This window comes from Barbus barbus, assembly GCF_936440315.1.
Source record: "Barbus barbus genome assembly, chromosome: 35".
Taxonomy (NCBI): domain Eukaryota; kingdom Metazoa; phylum Chordata; class Actinopteri; order Cypriniformes; family Cyprinidae; genus Barbus; species Barbus barbus.
The window spans coordinates 13,785,946-13,801,329 of NC_136763.1; the positions used below are offsets into that span (position 1 = coordinate 13,785,946).

Here is a 15,384-nt window from a genome sequence, read left to right on the forward strand (position 1 = left end):
CTTTCACTTCATCTGTTGTTGACTACCCTGAGATTTGACCTATATATTTTTAATAGGAAATAACTATCGTTATAGTTTATTGTTTACTGTGAGTTCTCACTTAACTTCCCGTTTTTTAAGAATCGAGAAAAAGAGTCGGAAATCAACTCAGAGTCAACTGTAAAAATTCAGAAATGAACAATTATGTTCCCCGAGGGGTATGTCTTCAGTAGATTAGAAACATATGTTTCTGCTGTTTATATTGGTACTGTTACGTATCATATTGTTACATGTAATTTTCAAATCTTATGAAAACACAAGCAAACAATGTGTTTTTGTCAGAGGGACATACCTAAAAATATTGAAGCCAAAATAAAAGGTTACCCTACTGTATTATTGTTTACATCATACATTAAAAACAGAAGAGTCAAACAGAAGATGGAGGTGGAAGCACCAAATCGTTTTTATGTGGTATTCTTCTTTCCGTTCCTACAGTGTAGGTATGTGTTTGTGATCTCTCGGAGAGAGGTATTTACTAACAGTGAGTAGCGTGCCACTGAGGGGTGAGGCAGTCATGGTGCTCAGAGAGCGAGGATCATTCCTGTGACTTAACATGACACCACTTGCACTAATATACCGACAGCTGCACACGCACATGCTTTCCATTCTGTTTGTTGTAGAGGATTATAACCTGATAAAAGAGACCAGTGACTATCATATTGTAAGGCCCAGTCCACTACTGTTTCTTTCTGACTGAGAGCCCTAAAGACAGTACAAACACAGGTACTGGACAGTGTTATTTTAGTATTATTTTTATACTATTGTAGTATTTAGTTTTTTATATATATTGTATTTATTTAAATATGACTATAATATAAAAAGATTCATTTTAAGTTTTAGTCATTTTTAACATTTCTATTTATCTTCATTTCAGTAATTTTAGAATGTTGCATTCTAATTTTTAAGTTTTTCATTTAAAATTTGTAATTTATTTCAGCCTTTATAAGTTTTTATAAGTTGTAGTTTTAGTTAATAATAACAACACTGGTAATAGCGGTCATACTGAAAACTGCATGAATGGAGGTAAAGTTATTTAAATAATGTACACAGATTTAATGTAATCAAGCAAAACTTTATAATAACTTGGTGTCCATCTTCAAAAATCTGAAGGAAAAAAAGTGAGCTGTTTGTTATTCTTGTGTTTTGACTAAACTTCACTTTAGATAGATTTATGATTAAATAAAGTTGCATAACATAAGATTTATGTTCTGCAATTTTGCTTCTTTATTCAATTTAGTTTATCTTATACATTTCTACTTTGAAACAGGATAAACTTGAGAAAAGATTTTATTTTTTTGCGGTGTAAAAGACAAACTGATGAGAAGACAGACTCACAAATGTTTTGACAGAGTAGCAGACAGATAAACAGACCCCTGCTCAGTTTCTAGTGTCTTTTTTGGCACTTACATTGGCCCCCAAAATATTTGGACACACACATAACATTTAAAAATGTATAAATGCATAGTTGAAAAAATATTAAAACCAAGCAGTATTTGCAAACTTGTGATGCTAGACTTTGCTTTTTTGTCCTTCTGTAAAATAAATGGCATTTCTTTTCAAATTTGATCATACATTTTTAGTGCGTCTCAAGTGTCCAAACACTTTGTGGGGCCGCTGTATTTGACGAGCCGTGCTTAGAAGTGCTTGAAAAGAGAGAGTCCCTGACAAACGGCCCTGAACCTGTTGCTAGACCAGCTCTGCGCTGCGGTCCAGAGGATCCAAGCATCTGTTCCAGTCACTACTCCCTCTCCTAAAAGCAATATTGGAGGCCATAATATCTTTCTAGGGTTCGAGAGCCAAATATGAGTGAAGAGTGAGCATTCCATGGCTAATGCAGCCACGTGCTGGGCATTTCTTCACAAGAAGCCAATTCCCCCTCTCTCCTCCTCCCTTTCTGCCAGCTGTCCTGCAATGTGCTGCTGCTTGTCAGTGAAGAGAAGTGGCGCACTGTTTTCAGTGACAGGGCAGCACACCATGTCGCCTTACACCTAAGACCCACTCAAATAGACTGATATCATCTGTCTGGTCAAGGATCTACTCAATCCCCCGTGACAAACCTGTGTTTCTAGCGTGCTTGCCGGTAGTCAGGCACACTTAAACTTGATACAGCTCATTGTGACTTTAAGTAGGTGAAGTCGATGAAAACTATTGATTGCATAGTGATTGTTACCTCGTGTAAATTGCTATGCTGCTCCGTTTGTCGTCTTCAGACAAGAGCAATGTTCAATATATTATGGTCTGGTTCCTAGATATGATTTGTGCCCCCCCCCCACCCAAAATGGCTCTTCTATGGCATTGCTGTGAAGAACCTTTTAAGCACCTTTATTTTTAAGAGTGCACCCCCCTCATAAAACTGAAAAAAAAAAAAAAAAAGAGTAAAAGTTAGTTCAGATGATAAAATGTTGTGGCGTACTTTATGAAGTATTAGTTGTGATTATTATTATTATTGTTTTATTGTTGTTAAAAGCATTTTACCTTGAAAATGTGTAATAAAATGTTTTAAAATTATTATTAAAATAATTAAGATACTTTTTATTTGAAGAATGCTGTACATTTCTAAGATTCATCTCTAAGATCAAAAACATCATCAAATAGTCTGGAATATTTTACTGGTAGGGTAGAGTGGGTGGGGTAAAATGCCCCCCCAGTCTGACAAAGTAATTTGCTTTAAATATTTACAGCAAAATCAGAGTACAGGCAGTTTTAGCTTAAAAAGAAGAAAAAAGAAAGAATATAATCAATAATTATGAATTACAAAATTATAATAGTCTATTTAAAACAAACAAAAAAAAAAGAAAGAAAGTTAGCTGATGATAACTGGCTAGCTAACTAGCTACCCGATGCTAACTTGAGGTAATTTTTAAATATATTTATTCAGCCAACTAGTTAGAAGGATTTGCTGTTCAGAACAGAATAACTACAGTAATTACCCATTGCCCCCGGGGGTGTTTTACTCCCCCTTGCTGGGGCCTTTTACCCCACAGAGAAAAAAAATATGTCATTCAGAAAATATAATTATATTTTTATTAAATAACACGTACTCTCTATGTACAGGTCCTACTGTTCTCATATCATATATAACTGTGATGTTCAACAAAACAACAAGCTTTAAAACACTTCTTTCTTTCTGCTGAAAATGAGATCATTTACTGTGAAATCCGTTTTCTCTCCGGTACATCACCAGTGTAAGCTTCATGGTGAATACTTATATATCACTCGTCAACGTAGTCAACAGTTACAATAAAATTTATCTTGTGGTTATTTTAGGAAAAACAGTAGGGGGGGGGGGGGGGGTCTTTTACCCCACTCTACCCTATTTCTTAAATAATTGTACTATATGTTAACAAAACTGCTTAACTACTAAGAATAAAAAAAAAAAATACTGAACAATGTAAAGGTTGGTTCTGATGATAAAAAGTTATTTGGCGTGACTAACCAAAATTGATGAAGTATTAGTTGAGTTTATTATTATTATTGTTAAAACCATTTTACTGAAACTTTTTTGGTATAAATGTAAACTGTATAAATGTTTTTCAGAACTATATGAACCTGAGGTGAATACAAAGAATGCTGTACATTTGTAAGATTTTTTTTCAAAAGATATCACAGAAATTCTTATTCGTGACACCTTTTGAGCAAGACAACTGTGTTATATCATTAGCAACCTGACCTCTTTACCAAAAATGCTGAGAAAGTTCTTTCCTCTTCAGGAAGAGTTCCTGGGTGGTGTGTGTGTGTAGTTGCATGGACCTGTCACCCTACCATCCTCTGTTTCTGCTGACAGTATAGGCTGAGGGAAGGTCCGGGGTGAGTGACTCGGACACACTGCTCTCCTGCAGCCTGGACAGCCACAGAGGCCCCATTGTGCTCCTCAACCATCAGTGATCATCCATCACATTTTAACCTGACAGCCAACTGCACAGCCTCCTAATCCTGCCAAGGATGGAAGCTTGGGTTACCATGACGAGAGCACCGTGGGGCGTCCCGTTTCAGACCTGTACTGGGCAGAAGGTACCTTTAAGTTCTGAAACAGGTCCCCCAATTCTACGCTTGTAAACTATAGATGTGTAAGGACACAGTCACAGTTTTTAAGGGTCACTTTCACGAATAACACTGTAGGAGTGTTCAGCATACTGTAACTTAGGAAAAATATCACAGTGAAAACCCCCCTTCGCCATCTACAGTACTACATGAACCTTGAATAGCTGTGGTGGTGTCAGTAACCATAAATAAGCCTGTGGATTCATTATGGGTCATAGCGGAAGCTCCTCTGAATTAGCAAGTGAGCAATGAGCCCAGAAGAGTCCATTAGGGATTTCCAACATCCGGAGAGCCTACCTCACTTTTTGGGGTCAGGGACAACAAAGGTCTATCTTACTGAACCAATGCCGGACATTACACTGAGGAATGTATAGATGCAGCGCTATACAGACACTTCACTATTACTATAAAGATTAAAAATAAAAAAGTGACCAATTTAAAATGTTTATATTTTAATATAGAATATATTATATTAAAATGTGATTTATTATATTCCCAACACATTATGATATAATATAAATATAATATAATACATATCATTTATAATTATAATAATTTTAATTATAATTATTTTTGTTATTACATAATTAAACTTTTATATATATATTATTATTAATAAGTTATTTACTATATTATTATAATTTTATAATAAAAATGCACTATTATTATTATTATTGACAACAGCAAATTATTACTAAATAAGGTTAAAAAACAAGACTGGCATAACAAAAGCTGAAATATATAATATTATACAAAATATATACATTAATTTTACATTTATATTTATTATATTACCAACACATCATACGAAGATTGAGGTATTAATACATTTATTATTTTGTTATTATTACATTATCAAACATTTGTATTAACATATTATTATTAATAATTAATTTACTATATTAATATATTTTTATAATAAAAATGCATGATTATGATTGTTATTATTATTATTATTAAGAACAGCTAATTACTAAATAAACAAATAATGATTGAGAAAGGTTCAGGAAAAGACTGGCAAAACAAAAACTGAAATAAAGAAGGTGATACTGTCTGACAAGGATATAGACCAGTTAATTAAGGAGCCATAGTGGATCTTTCATATTTGCTGTACTCTGTTTGATTTCCATGGCACTCAGATCATGTTCTTTCAACATTTTTTTTTTTTTTTTTTTCTTTCAACAGTGGCCTGACACCATTCTCGAAGCAAACCGGTCCCAAATCCCCAGAAGATTGGGGAATGAAAAGAGATGTAAAGTTTAGATGTGTGGCAACAGCTAAACGCAGGGTCAGGTTTCTCAGAGCCCTGGCTATATTTAACCTACTGATCTAACACCAGGCAGAGAGTTTAAATGCCACCACTGCAGTTGGTGTGGAGCAGTTGTTGTCCACAGATCTTCTTCAGCACGAGCTCAGTTCTGGGGGGAAACACCCACACACGCTCGCAAGAACCGCAAAGGACCTATAACGCTTTCAGAGAAGACAGAGCAGAGCCGGTGGACTCTAATTCCAGCAAGACATGGAGCTTTTCGAGACCAACCCCTACTTCTTTGCAGATCAGCGTTTTTACGAAGGCGGCGATAACTTCTTCCAGTCAAGGCTGACCGGAGGCTTCGACCAAGCAGGATATCAGGACCGAAGCTCCATGGTGGGCTTGTGTGGTGACGGAAGGCTGCTGTCAAACGTAGTGGGGTTGGAGGACAAACCGTCTCCATCTTCTAGCCTCGGTCTGTCCATGTCTCCTCACCAGGAGCAGCAGCACTGTCCGGGTCAGTGTCTGCCCTGGGCCTGCAAGGTGTGTAAGCGCAAGTCTGTCACCATGGATCGACGGAAAGCCGCCACTTTGAGGGAGAAGAGGAGGTTGAAGAAAGTCAACGAGGCCTTTGAGGCTCTTAAGAGGAGCACGCTCATGAACCCCAACCAGAGGCTGCCTAAGGTGGAGATCCTGCGCAGTGCCATCCAGTACATTGAGAGACTCCAGGCGCTGGTCAGCTCTCTCAACCAGCAGGAACATGAGCAGGGAAACATGCATTACAGAGCCGCGGCTCCTCAAGGGGTGAGTGAAGCTCGGGGAATCAGGGGCAGGTGTACGGTGGGCTTTACATATGACCTATATGCTGTCAAACAGGACTGTACTTTTTAACAGTTCAAGGTCATTGGAAAGTGCTTTACATTACTTAAGCAGACATTCTTTGACATTATGTAGTTTTGTGGGCATTTAATTAACTCATATTTCTATTGAAAATCAAGGCATTCACAAACCCATACAACCCCCCCCCCCACAAACATTTAGCTATATTTTGTCATTCACTCAATGACAAGATGACAGTAAATTCAGAAATGAAGAATGCATTGAACAAAATGGAATACATTTAATAAAAAAAATATGAAATTGCATTGTGTCATACATTCATTACTTGATATTATTTGTCAGTAAAGTCAGAAAATTAAAGCTAAATACTGCAGAATTCTTAAAAAAAAACAAAACAAGAAAGGTTACTTGTTTATTAAAATTCAATTTAAAAATTAAGATATTTGACTTCCTCATTCCTTCATTAATTGAGAATATTTGACAAAAGTCAGAAAAAGTTATTTTTTATTTAAATCACATAAAGCTACTTCTTTATTTCAATTAAATAAATAAAAAATGTCACAGTATTTCATGTTTCAGTTTTTAAAAACATTAGACTGCCCATATAAAATCAATCAAACCAAATGTGTGAAGGATAATAGGTTGCCGTGTGCAGTGCTTGATTCATGGCTGATTTATAATGGTCGTGAGGTATAGCTGGTGATGTGACTGACAGTAGTGTGTGTGTGTGTGTGTAACAGATGTCGTCCTCTAGTGATCAGGGCTCTGGCAGCACCTGCTGTAGCAGTCCAGAGTGGAGCAGTGCGTCTGAGCACTGCGCCCCTGCCTACAGCTCCACCCATGAGGGTAAGACCACCAAATAACTAGCCTGACATTTGAAAACTTCCATTAAGTTACAATTGAAATTTACAATAAAAAGTGAGGTCTGAATGATTGCCTGGCAAACATGTGACAGAGTTTTCTCATGTCCTCAGATCTCCTGAATGACGACTCCTCAGAGCAAACCAACCTGAGGTCCCTGACGTCTATTGTGGACAGCATTACAGGAACAGAGGTGACTCCGGTCCCCTATTCCGTGGACATTAGCAAATAAATGAGGAGGGTGACACCACCGTTATATTCAGACCACCTTTCACTGACCATAACAGCACTATCTGCAACACCCAAGGTGAATGAAGTAGCTTTTAAAAGTCATAAAATCCTTGGGGGCTTAATTTCCAGACAAATCTTGAGGTCCATATGATTATATTTCCAAATGTTTCTTATATATGTGGTAATAAGAACGAATTTAAGATCAGCCTAATTCCTGCTTAAACTTCAGACAGGCCGATTCATAAATTCATAGTTTGTCCTTCTTCCCTGTTGATTCCTATATTTTCATTCTGTTTGTGTGTGCTTTATGCTTACCAAAAAAAAAAAAAAAAAAAAATAAAAAATTGGGGGTCCAATGTTTTACTTCTGGTTTTGACCAATTTCTGCTTAATTTAAACTAGCTCTGAATGCCAGTCATGTAAATATGTTCCTATTTTCTACAGAGTGGATTTGTTATTTTATTTTGTATTTTTCTGTGAGTTTGAAATAATTTATTTGACTTTTATAATAAAGATTGTTGTGTATTTGTATATATTCATTTTCTTTGCCCTTTAAAGAACTTTTTTTATTTTTTTTATTTGCTGATTTGATAATATAATGTATTGTTTGGTTGCAAAGTATTTTCCCAGCAATCTCTAAAATATGACTTTGGTTTTAGACTTGTGTGCAAGAAAGCACCAAATACACAAATAAAAATCCATGAAATTATTTATAATACATAAGGTAAATATTTATTTTATATATTCATATATAATTATTTGTGACAGCTTTTTACATTTAAAGTGAAAAAAAAAAAAAAAACCTCAACAGTAGCTGAGCGGTACTAAACATCACATTCAAAGAAAAAAATCTCACTTGTTCAACCACATGCTTTATGTGGAATCTGCATCTACTCTATACAGAATTATATACATAAATCAGCTATTTACACATACACATTAAACCTTACATGCACACAAAAGAGAAAGAGCTTGTGAGGGGGCTAGAGAGAGAAAGAGAGAGAGAGAGACTTGCACCTGTTTTACAGTTCACATTACTGTCAAGAGCTACAGAAACAAATCAGCGTAAAAATGACCATCACAGAAGAAAACGCTGCAAAGCAAGAGACTTCAGTTACTCCACCACCGTCGCATCAGGGAAACGCTTGGTCCTCATCAAGGCATTTTTTTTAGGAAGCCACTAAAAGATCAAATAGACATTCAGCGAGCACGCCGAACATTAAAAACCAAGCAGAACCAACTAAACTGGCTGTGAAATGCTAGGCACAATTGGCAGATCGAGGCTTAAAAAAGAGCAGCACACCACAGGATTTCAAGTTCAAGTGTTTGATTGGTGATATATTCCTTCAGATCTGTGGTAATGATGACTGAAAGCGAGAAAGAGAGGCAAAAGATGCTACAGTGATTGTCAAGTTTAGTGGCATGCATGCTCCACCGGACGCCCCAATGCCAACAGTGACCCACACAGCACAAACAAGGCTTGATCATCAATCATTCATTTAATGACAATGATATTTTGTTTGTGTATAAAATGAAAAAACAGTCACTTATATTAATACTTCTTTTTTTTTAATAGAGAGCACTTATTAAGAACATGATTTGTCAGCATTGTGTAACACTTATAATACACATACACACGTTTCCACACATTACAGTAGCTGCCACAATAGCACGATACATCCCGTGAATTACAGAAAATACTGTCTTAAAAAAAAGAAAAGAAATGCCCAGCAGACTGACACGCGCTCTTAACTGGTTTGGTAGGTAGGTTGCTCGAGAATCATTTGCTCCCGTTGTGATGCTGAATTTCAAGTGGCGAAGATCATGTTTGTTCGCAGGTCCTACATTTTTTTTTTATCTCTCCTGATGCTAAGTGAACTGAAGTCTATTGCTTTCCCTGATGCTCGAAAATATTTAGCATCATGGGTTTATACGATCTCAGAGTCCTGGAAGTGCATTACGTGGATAAGCACTGCTGATGTGAACACAAACACACGTTTCTCCAGTCACCACTGGTGTAAGACACCGACTATATACAACACCGTTTTAGCAGACGGAGCTGTCTAACCGACAGGAAACAGTCACAACTGAGACTTTAAAATTCATATGATATATTCATCTCCATATACAGGTCTGATATATATTTCCATAAAAAACATAATAGCATAATTGAGTTTTTCATATATACAGAGGCGTTGATTAATATTTTGCATAACCAAAGGGGAGAAAGCCTTATATAGTAAAATGCCAATGGCACACCCAAAGGAGCAGACTATAGCACTGACAGACTACAGGGCCAAGTACACCAGTTAAGTACGACCACCACAAAGACTATAGAACCGGGATTACTGGGAAACGACTGATAGGACGAGATTTCTCTGCTATGCGTTCCATGCGTTCAGAGTTCGAAATTCATCTTTCTGGCCCCCTCTATTGCACGGTGTCCAAGAAAGCTCTGGTGTTGTTGAGGATAGGGGAGAGGCGGAGGTTAACCCTTCCCTCATCCTTTCAAGGTGTCCCCAGATTTTGGCATATTTCATTCTCGAAAGGCCGCAAGCATGTGTCCGTACAGGTAATGGGAATGCACTAGCAGGGAAATGAGAGGATAACAGAAGCAAAATCATATTTCTTAAAAAAACAACAACAAAAAAGTATATTCAGGGTTCGATACAAGTTAATGTAACATGTCAGTCGATAAAAAAGCCGCCAGGACAGTGTAAACACAAGCTGTCAGCTACTTCTTTACCTCAAGTCATGTGTCTGTTGATGTACTGGCAACACCTGCAGATTATCATGTTATATTATGGAGGAATTCATGCTTTAATAAAATGATGAGTTTAACATTCAGCCTTTAAACTCTCTAGACGCTGGTATTTATGTCTGGTGTAATGGTGTAAATACACACAGAATGCATTTTTGTCTTTAAAAATACCACATGGAGGGCAGCCGAGTTAAAAAATGCAAGTGTTTTTTAAAAGTTGGGCTTCTGTAAATTTTTTAGAGTGCCGTTATATGTGCAAAACACTGAAAAGATGCAAGAGCTCAAAGCAAATATGTCCATGTAGCGCATGTGTACATGTGAAATGTTGGGCAGTGGAATAAAAGAAGCAAAATCTATCTTCTAGAATGCTGCAAGAGACACAAACGACAGAGGATATCTAACACGTTTACATAGAAAAACAACAGAAGCAGAACGCCTGTGTGAACACCTTATAAGTGTGTTTCAGACAGAATGTGTTTTGGCACTAAAACACAGGGCAGTAGAATGAAAAAAGAAAAGATAAAGGTCTACAGATGCGTTTTTAAAAGTTGAATTTCTTTTAACTTGAGCACTGTGCTTTAGAATGCTGTGTCATGCAGGATATGCAATTGCAACTGTCAAACTCGTGTTTAGAGCATGTTTACCTAAAAAAAGAAAAAAGAAAAGAAAAGAGAAGCACCGAAGTGTACTAAAAAAAAAGCTTACTTTGTGAATGGCCCATTTGTGTAACTGCAATTTCTACTTTAGTTAATAGTTCTTTGTGTTAACCTACATTATGCTACAAATTCTAATGATTGTACCAAGCTTGTACCAAACCCAGAAGAACACTGACATAATTACAAAATGTGACATTTAAATACCTCATAATTACAGAAACTAAATATATACTTGAATAAATAATGTACAGAGAAAAATAGTCATGAGCTCACGTTCATATAATCCACGAGACTGAATAAAAATGCATGAAAGGACACTGAAAATTGAAATAAAATAATGGAGTGCAATAATGCATTCATTTACTATGGAGTTGCTGCATGTTCCGATTGCTTACTAGGTGGATCCTTGTGGATTATATGAACTTTCATTCAATTCTCTGTTTTATAGACGTTTAAGTGACTTAAGTTTTACACAAAATAAAACTGACCATTCACGTACTGAACGAAAAGTAGCCAAGAAATTAATCTGAGCATCATTAAACATCTCTATCTGAGCAGAGAGGCTGCAGTGACCAGCTTACCTGTTAGTGTGAGTGCAGTGATTAGTAAAAGCAAGTTAGCAGGAGTAAGTCCTGACAGCTGAGGGGTCTAGTCTCTGCGGGGCCGGGGGACCGGCTGCTGAACCACAGAGACACAGAGGGGAGAAAACATGCAGTGACACAAGCTGAATGACCCTGACCTGTGCCATTAATATTAGTTACTTTCAACACATGCTTTCACATTCAAATGCATTCATTTTGCAATTAGTGCTGCAAGATAAACTGTAAAAGAGTTAGAGAAGGCACTACTTGTTAGTACTGTATTGCAACCACTGAAGAGCAACGTGTTAATGGCAATGCTGAACTCACTTCACCCTTGTAAAACAACCTGCCCCCCCTTTCTACCTTCTGGTTGCAGCTGTTTCTTGGGCACAGAAGCCATAGAGGGGGGAATGGACATGGTGGTGAGGCGGAAGCCAGCGGGAAGAGTCTCAATGGACCCTGGCATCATACCCAGGCCCTGGCCGTCCCTCGGCCTAAAGCGCTTACGCCACGATGGAGACCTTCGGAACGACTTGTCATCACACTGTTGAAAGGAATGACATCACAACAACTGGGTTAAGATACTGTTCAAAACTATGACTGCACCAACATCTGTGTTATTTCATATATGGCAACAGAGAAGCGAGTATCACACCACAATGATAATTTCCTAGTTCTAAAGGGAACAAATGTCAACATTAATGATGTGCAGTGCAATCCTGGCTGCTTCTACAGGAGAGTCTGGCTGCAGACAAGCACTCCCAGCTTATTGCTGTGTCACAAGATGGCCATTTTAAAACAAGTAACAATAACACAAATTTTCTAGTTTATGTTTCCGTTTCATTTGAAAAAACGCTTACACAGATATAAAATAAATTCTAAAAAAAAATAGCTAAAATAATAAATAGATACAATAAATATTCTAGTTGTTCTAGATTATTTATTTCACAAAAAAGGGACAGTGTACATTAATCGAAATTCATGAATGTAAATGTACCCAAATTAGCCCAAAGGCTAGTTTTCATTGGTAGTCCCTTTGCCAGATGTTATTAAGCCAAAAAACTAGAGGAAAAAAGAAACAAAATAGTTCTGTTTAATTTTGAAAAAACTGTTACACAGATAAAGTAAACACAATAAACAAATAAATACTTCTATTTTGTTTCTGTTTCACTTTAAAAAAAGCTGTTACAAAGACAAAATAAACAAATATTTCTATTTACTTTCTGTTTCAATTAATATTTAAAGTTAAAATACATATATTTTTTTCTATTTTACATTTCTGTTTCCCTTTTAAAAACTTGCATTCAAAAAGCTTTGAAAAGCTGCATTCAAATCACAAGATGTTCACTGTAAACAATAGACATCCAAACACTGAAAAAGACAATTGTTTAAATATATAAAATAAAATGATTGGTACTTGATATACAAATGAAACTGAGTTTTTTTTTGTGAAAAAATTGTGAAAGTCTCTTTCTTAGTACATTAGAAGCTCTAGTCTATATAGTCAGGTGATTCATTATTGCCCCATTCAAAAGACAACAGTGAAAAAAAATCATGGTAGCACTTTATTTTACAGTCCTGTTCCTCATGTACATACTATGTACTTATTGTAGCAATTACAATAACTAGGTAATAACTAGGTACTAACCCTGAACCTACACCTAAACCTAATCCAGTTGCTTTATATTACAGTGCTATCTTGTGCAAGTACACTGTAAGTACACTATAAGTACATGTAAGTATACGTACTGTAAAATAAAGTGCAACCAAAGTAATTATTTATTACCATGACAATATTTAGCTACATGCTTTTGGCTTCATAAAACTTTCATCAATCATAAGTAGACTGCAAAGTGTGCATATGACATCTGACAAATTTACTTGTAGTGACCTGTAAAAATTCCATGAAATTTTAGCCGAAATTCAAAAGAATCCAAATGTTTACCAACCTCTTCCAGGCGTCGATCTGTTCCCAATGCTAAGAGGTTGTTAAATTCCCTCTCCAGAATCTGCCTGGCCTGGAAGACACAGAGAAACAGGACTTTGGAAAGACCACCAGTATGCTGAACCACTATATCAACTGAGTTAGTTTTCTGTGCTAGAACAGAATGGATCAGCTAGTGTCTTTAAACTGCTATTAAACATCATGTGTGTTCCTCACCTGAGTGTTCTGCATGGGGATCTGTAGAATGAGGGCCAAGCTGCTGAATTCAAACGTCTCATCTAGGGCAATGAGAGCTCCATGCACACCGCTTTCCAGCAGGTTATTACTGTACTCTTTCAGACCGATGTTCTGAACCCACTGCATCACATGATCATTGGTCCACACCAGGGTATCTGGGAGTGACACAATTACATGCATTTGCTATTATCTCTGCTAGACACAAAATGGTTCATTGGTTTCATATTAAACTGACTCAAATTACTTCCATTATAAAGCCATATCAGAAGATGTAGCATAGTGTGACTATCAAATCAAAGGCTACGAATGAATTAAATAATTGCATAATTTGATGATCAGCTTCATCTCTGCATGTGCTGCAAGTTTACCATGCATTTGTGAATGCAACCTGTGCTATGCTCACTTCATTTACACATTTGCATAATTTTCAACATTTTTGTTAGCACAAGTTTAGAGTATTACACGGATAAAATAAGTAAATATGTAGTATTTCAACAAAATAAAAACAAAAAGGATTTGAAACTTTCAATGTTTGAAAGTCAAGATTATTACTGTAAATTGTAGTGTACAATAAAATTAAAACATTTTATTTTACAGTACAATTGTAATTTACAACATCAATATATTTCTATCTTAAATTTTGTAAATCACAGTTAAAACCTCATAATAATACTAATAATAATAATATTTAATGTGGGCTGCAACACTATCACAATTTACCTTGCATGTCATGTGATCATTAACTAACATCAGAGAACCATGAATGTGAATGTGTCATTAAATTATTGAAATATTAACTTAAAATCTCAGGTGATACTTTAATGAAGTATTTTATGTCTAGGGGTTTGGCCGACAACAAATTATAGATTTTATATGTTATAAAACACATACAACTATTGAAACAACAAATGTATAGTTACATACGCTTTCCGTGATATACTGTGGTATAAGACTGAACAGACCACCTCTAACCCAAGCAGTAAACATTAATGAAGCAAATCTTTGAAGGGGTCTGTGTTTATAACAGTACTGGAATTATCTGGGTTTAGGTAACAGTATATGTGGAGCATGATCATTTTGCACAGCTGGCTAGCCTGCTTTCTGTTTGTACAATCCTGTGCGTAATGTGCTTAAATGTGTCTTAAGCAGTTGGTGCGTGTGTCTTTAGCGATGAAGATGAAAGATTTTAAAAAGCTGTGACAGCTGTGTCAAGTTCAAGTGCTATGCTGAAGTTCAGCCAGGCGCCGTCCCTTTAAATGAATTCGACACTATAAAGCTCAGCTGTTGACCTCACACATTCCTTCCACCAAAATGCAGATAACAGGTATGGCCACTAGATAGTGCTCTTCGCTTCATAACTTCGAAGTAATGAATCCAGAGAGTGCACTGTTAATTTATTCTTACCTTTGATGTCTTGTTGAAAATCCTCTCTTCTTCGCTCCAGGTCCTTCCTGTCATAGTTCAGCCTTTTTAAGCACATGATGCCATAGTGCAAACTAGCCCTGTAAGGATATAATGCATATACCACTCCACACAAAGTCTGGTTCACACTGTAGTTATTAAAAATGAGCAGTCAATCTTATTGTTTACCGGTGGAAGCTGTCCACCATCTTGAGATGTGTCCGCAGGTCTTTCTTAGTAAGGTGGTCCAGCATACGAGCGTCCACCAAGCACTCCATGAAGTAGCTACGGTACTGAGGCAGGCCGAGACTGGGCAGCCACTCGTTCCCAATCCACTCATGGTTCATGTCACCATATGCTAGCGTCTGAGAAAGAAAAGAGATATTATTTCACTGTGCCTGTCAACTGGATTTAGTTTTGTCATTTTAGTTAGATCCTACACAGACATCAATAAATGTAAAATGTAAAAAAAAAAAAAATGCATGTTTACATTAATAAATACACACACCCCAACATTTATCCGGCATTAATTTTATTTAT

At 36.5% G+C, this 15,384-nt stretch overlaps 2 protein-coding genes across 2 annotated transcripts in view; one reads left to right on the plus strand and one right to left on the minus strand.

Annotated features, from left to right (window-relative positions):
- The first annotated feature begins 5,455 nt into the window (after positions 1-5,455).
- Positions 5,456-7,580, plus strand: LOC306854855 (myogenin-like). Its single transcript, XM_079393112.1, has 3 exons — positions 5,456-6,136; positions 6,913-7,018; positions 7,147-7,580. The coding sequence occupies exons 1-3, from the start codon at positions 5,600-5,602 to the stop codon at positions 7,263-7,265; spliced, it is 762 nt and encodes a 253-aa protein (XP_079249238.1). The 5' UTR covers positions 5,456-5,599; the 3' UTR covers positions 7,266-7,580.
- Positions 7,581-9,771: 2,191 nt separating this feature from the next.
- Positions 9,772-15,384, minus strand: part of LOC306855266 (liprin-alpha-4-like) — a gene marked incomplete at both ends in the record, with an annotated part of 96,358 nt that continues 90,745 nt past the window's right edge. Inside the window, 7 exons of the mRNA XM_079393824.1 lie at positions 9,772-9,849; positions 11,318-11,358; positions 11,625-11,805; positions 13,211-13,279; positions 13,423-13,598; positions 14,848-14,945; positions 15,034-15,209. Of these exons, the coding sequence (XP_079249950.1) occupies positions 9,772-9,849; positions 11,318-11,358; positions 11,625-11,805; positions 13,211-13,279; positions 13,423-13,598; positions 14,848-14,945; positions 15,034-15,209 (819 nt within the window). The remainder of the gene's footprint in view (positions 9,850-11,317; positions 11,359-11,624; positions 11,806-13,210; positions 13,280-13,422; positions 13,599-14,847; positions 14,946-15,033; positions 15,210-15,384) is intronic.

Coding starts and splice junctions, on each gene's coding strand:
- LOC306854855 (XM_079393112.1), top strand. CDS start 5,600: ATGGAGCTTTTCGAGACCAACCCCTACTTCTTTGCAGATCAGCGTTTT. Junction 6,137..6,912: donor GAGCCGCGGCTCCTCAAGGG/GTGAGTGAAGCT, acceptor TGTGTGTAACAG/ATGTCGTCCTCTAGTGATCA. Junction 7,019..7,146: donor CTACAGCTCCACCCATGAGG/GTAAGACCACCA, acceptor TCATGTCCTCAG/ATCTCCTGAATGACGACTCC.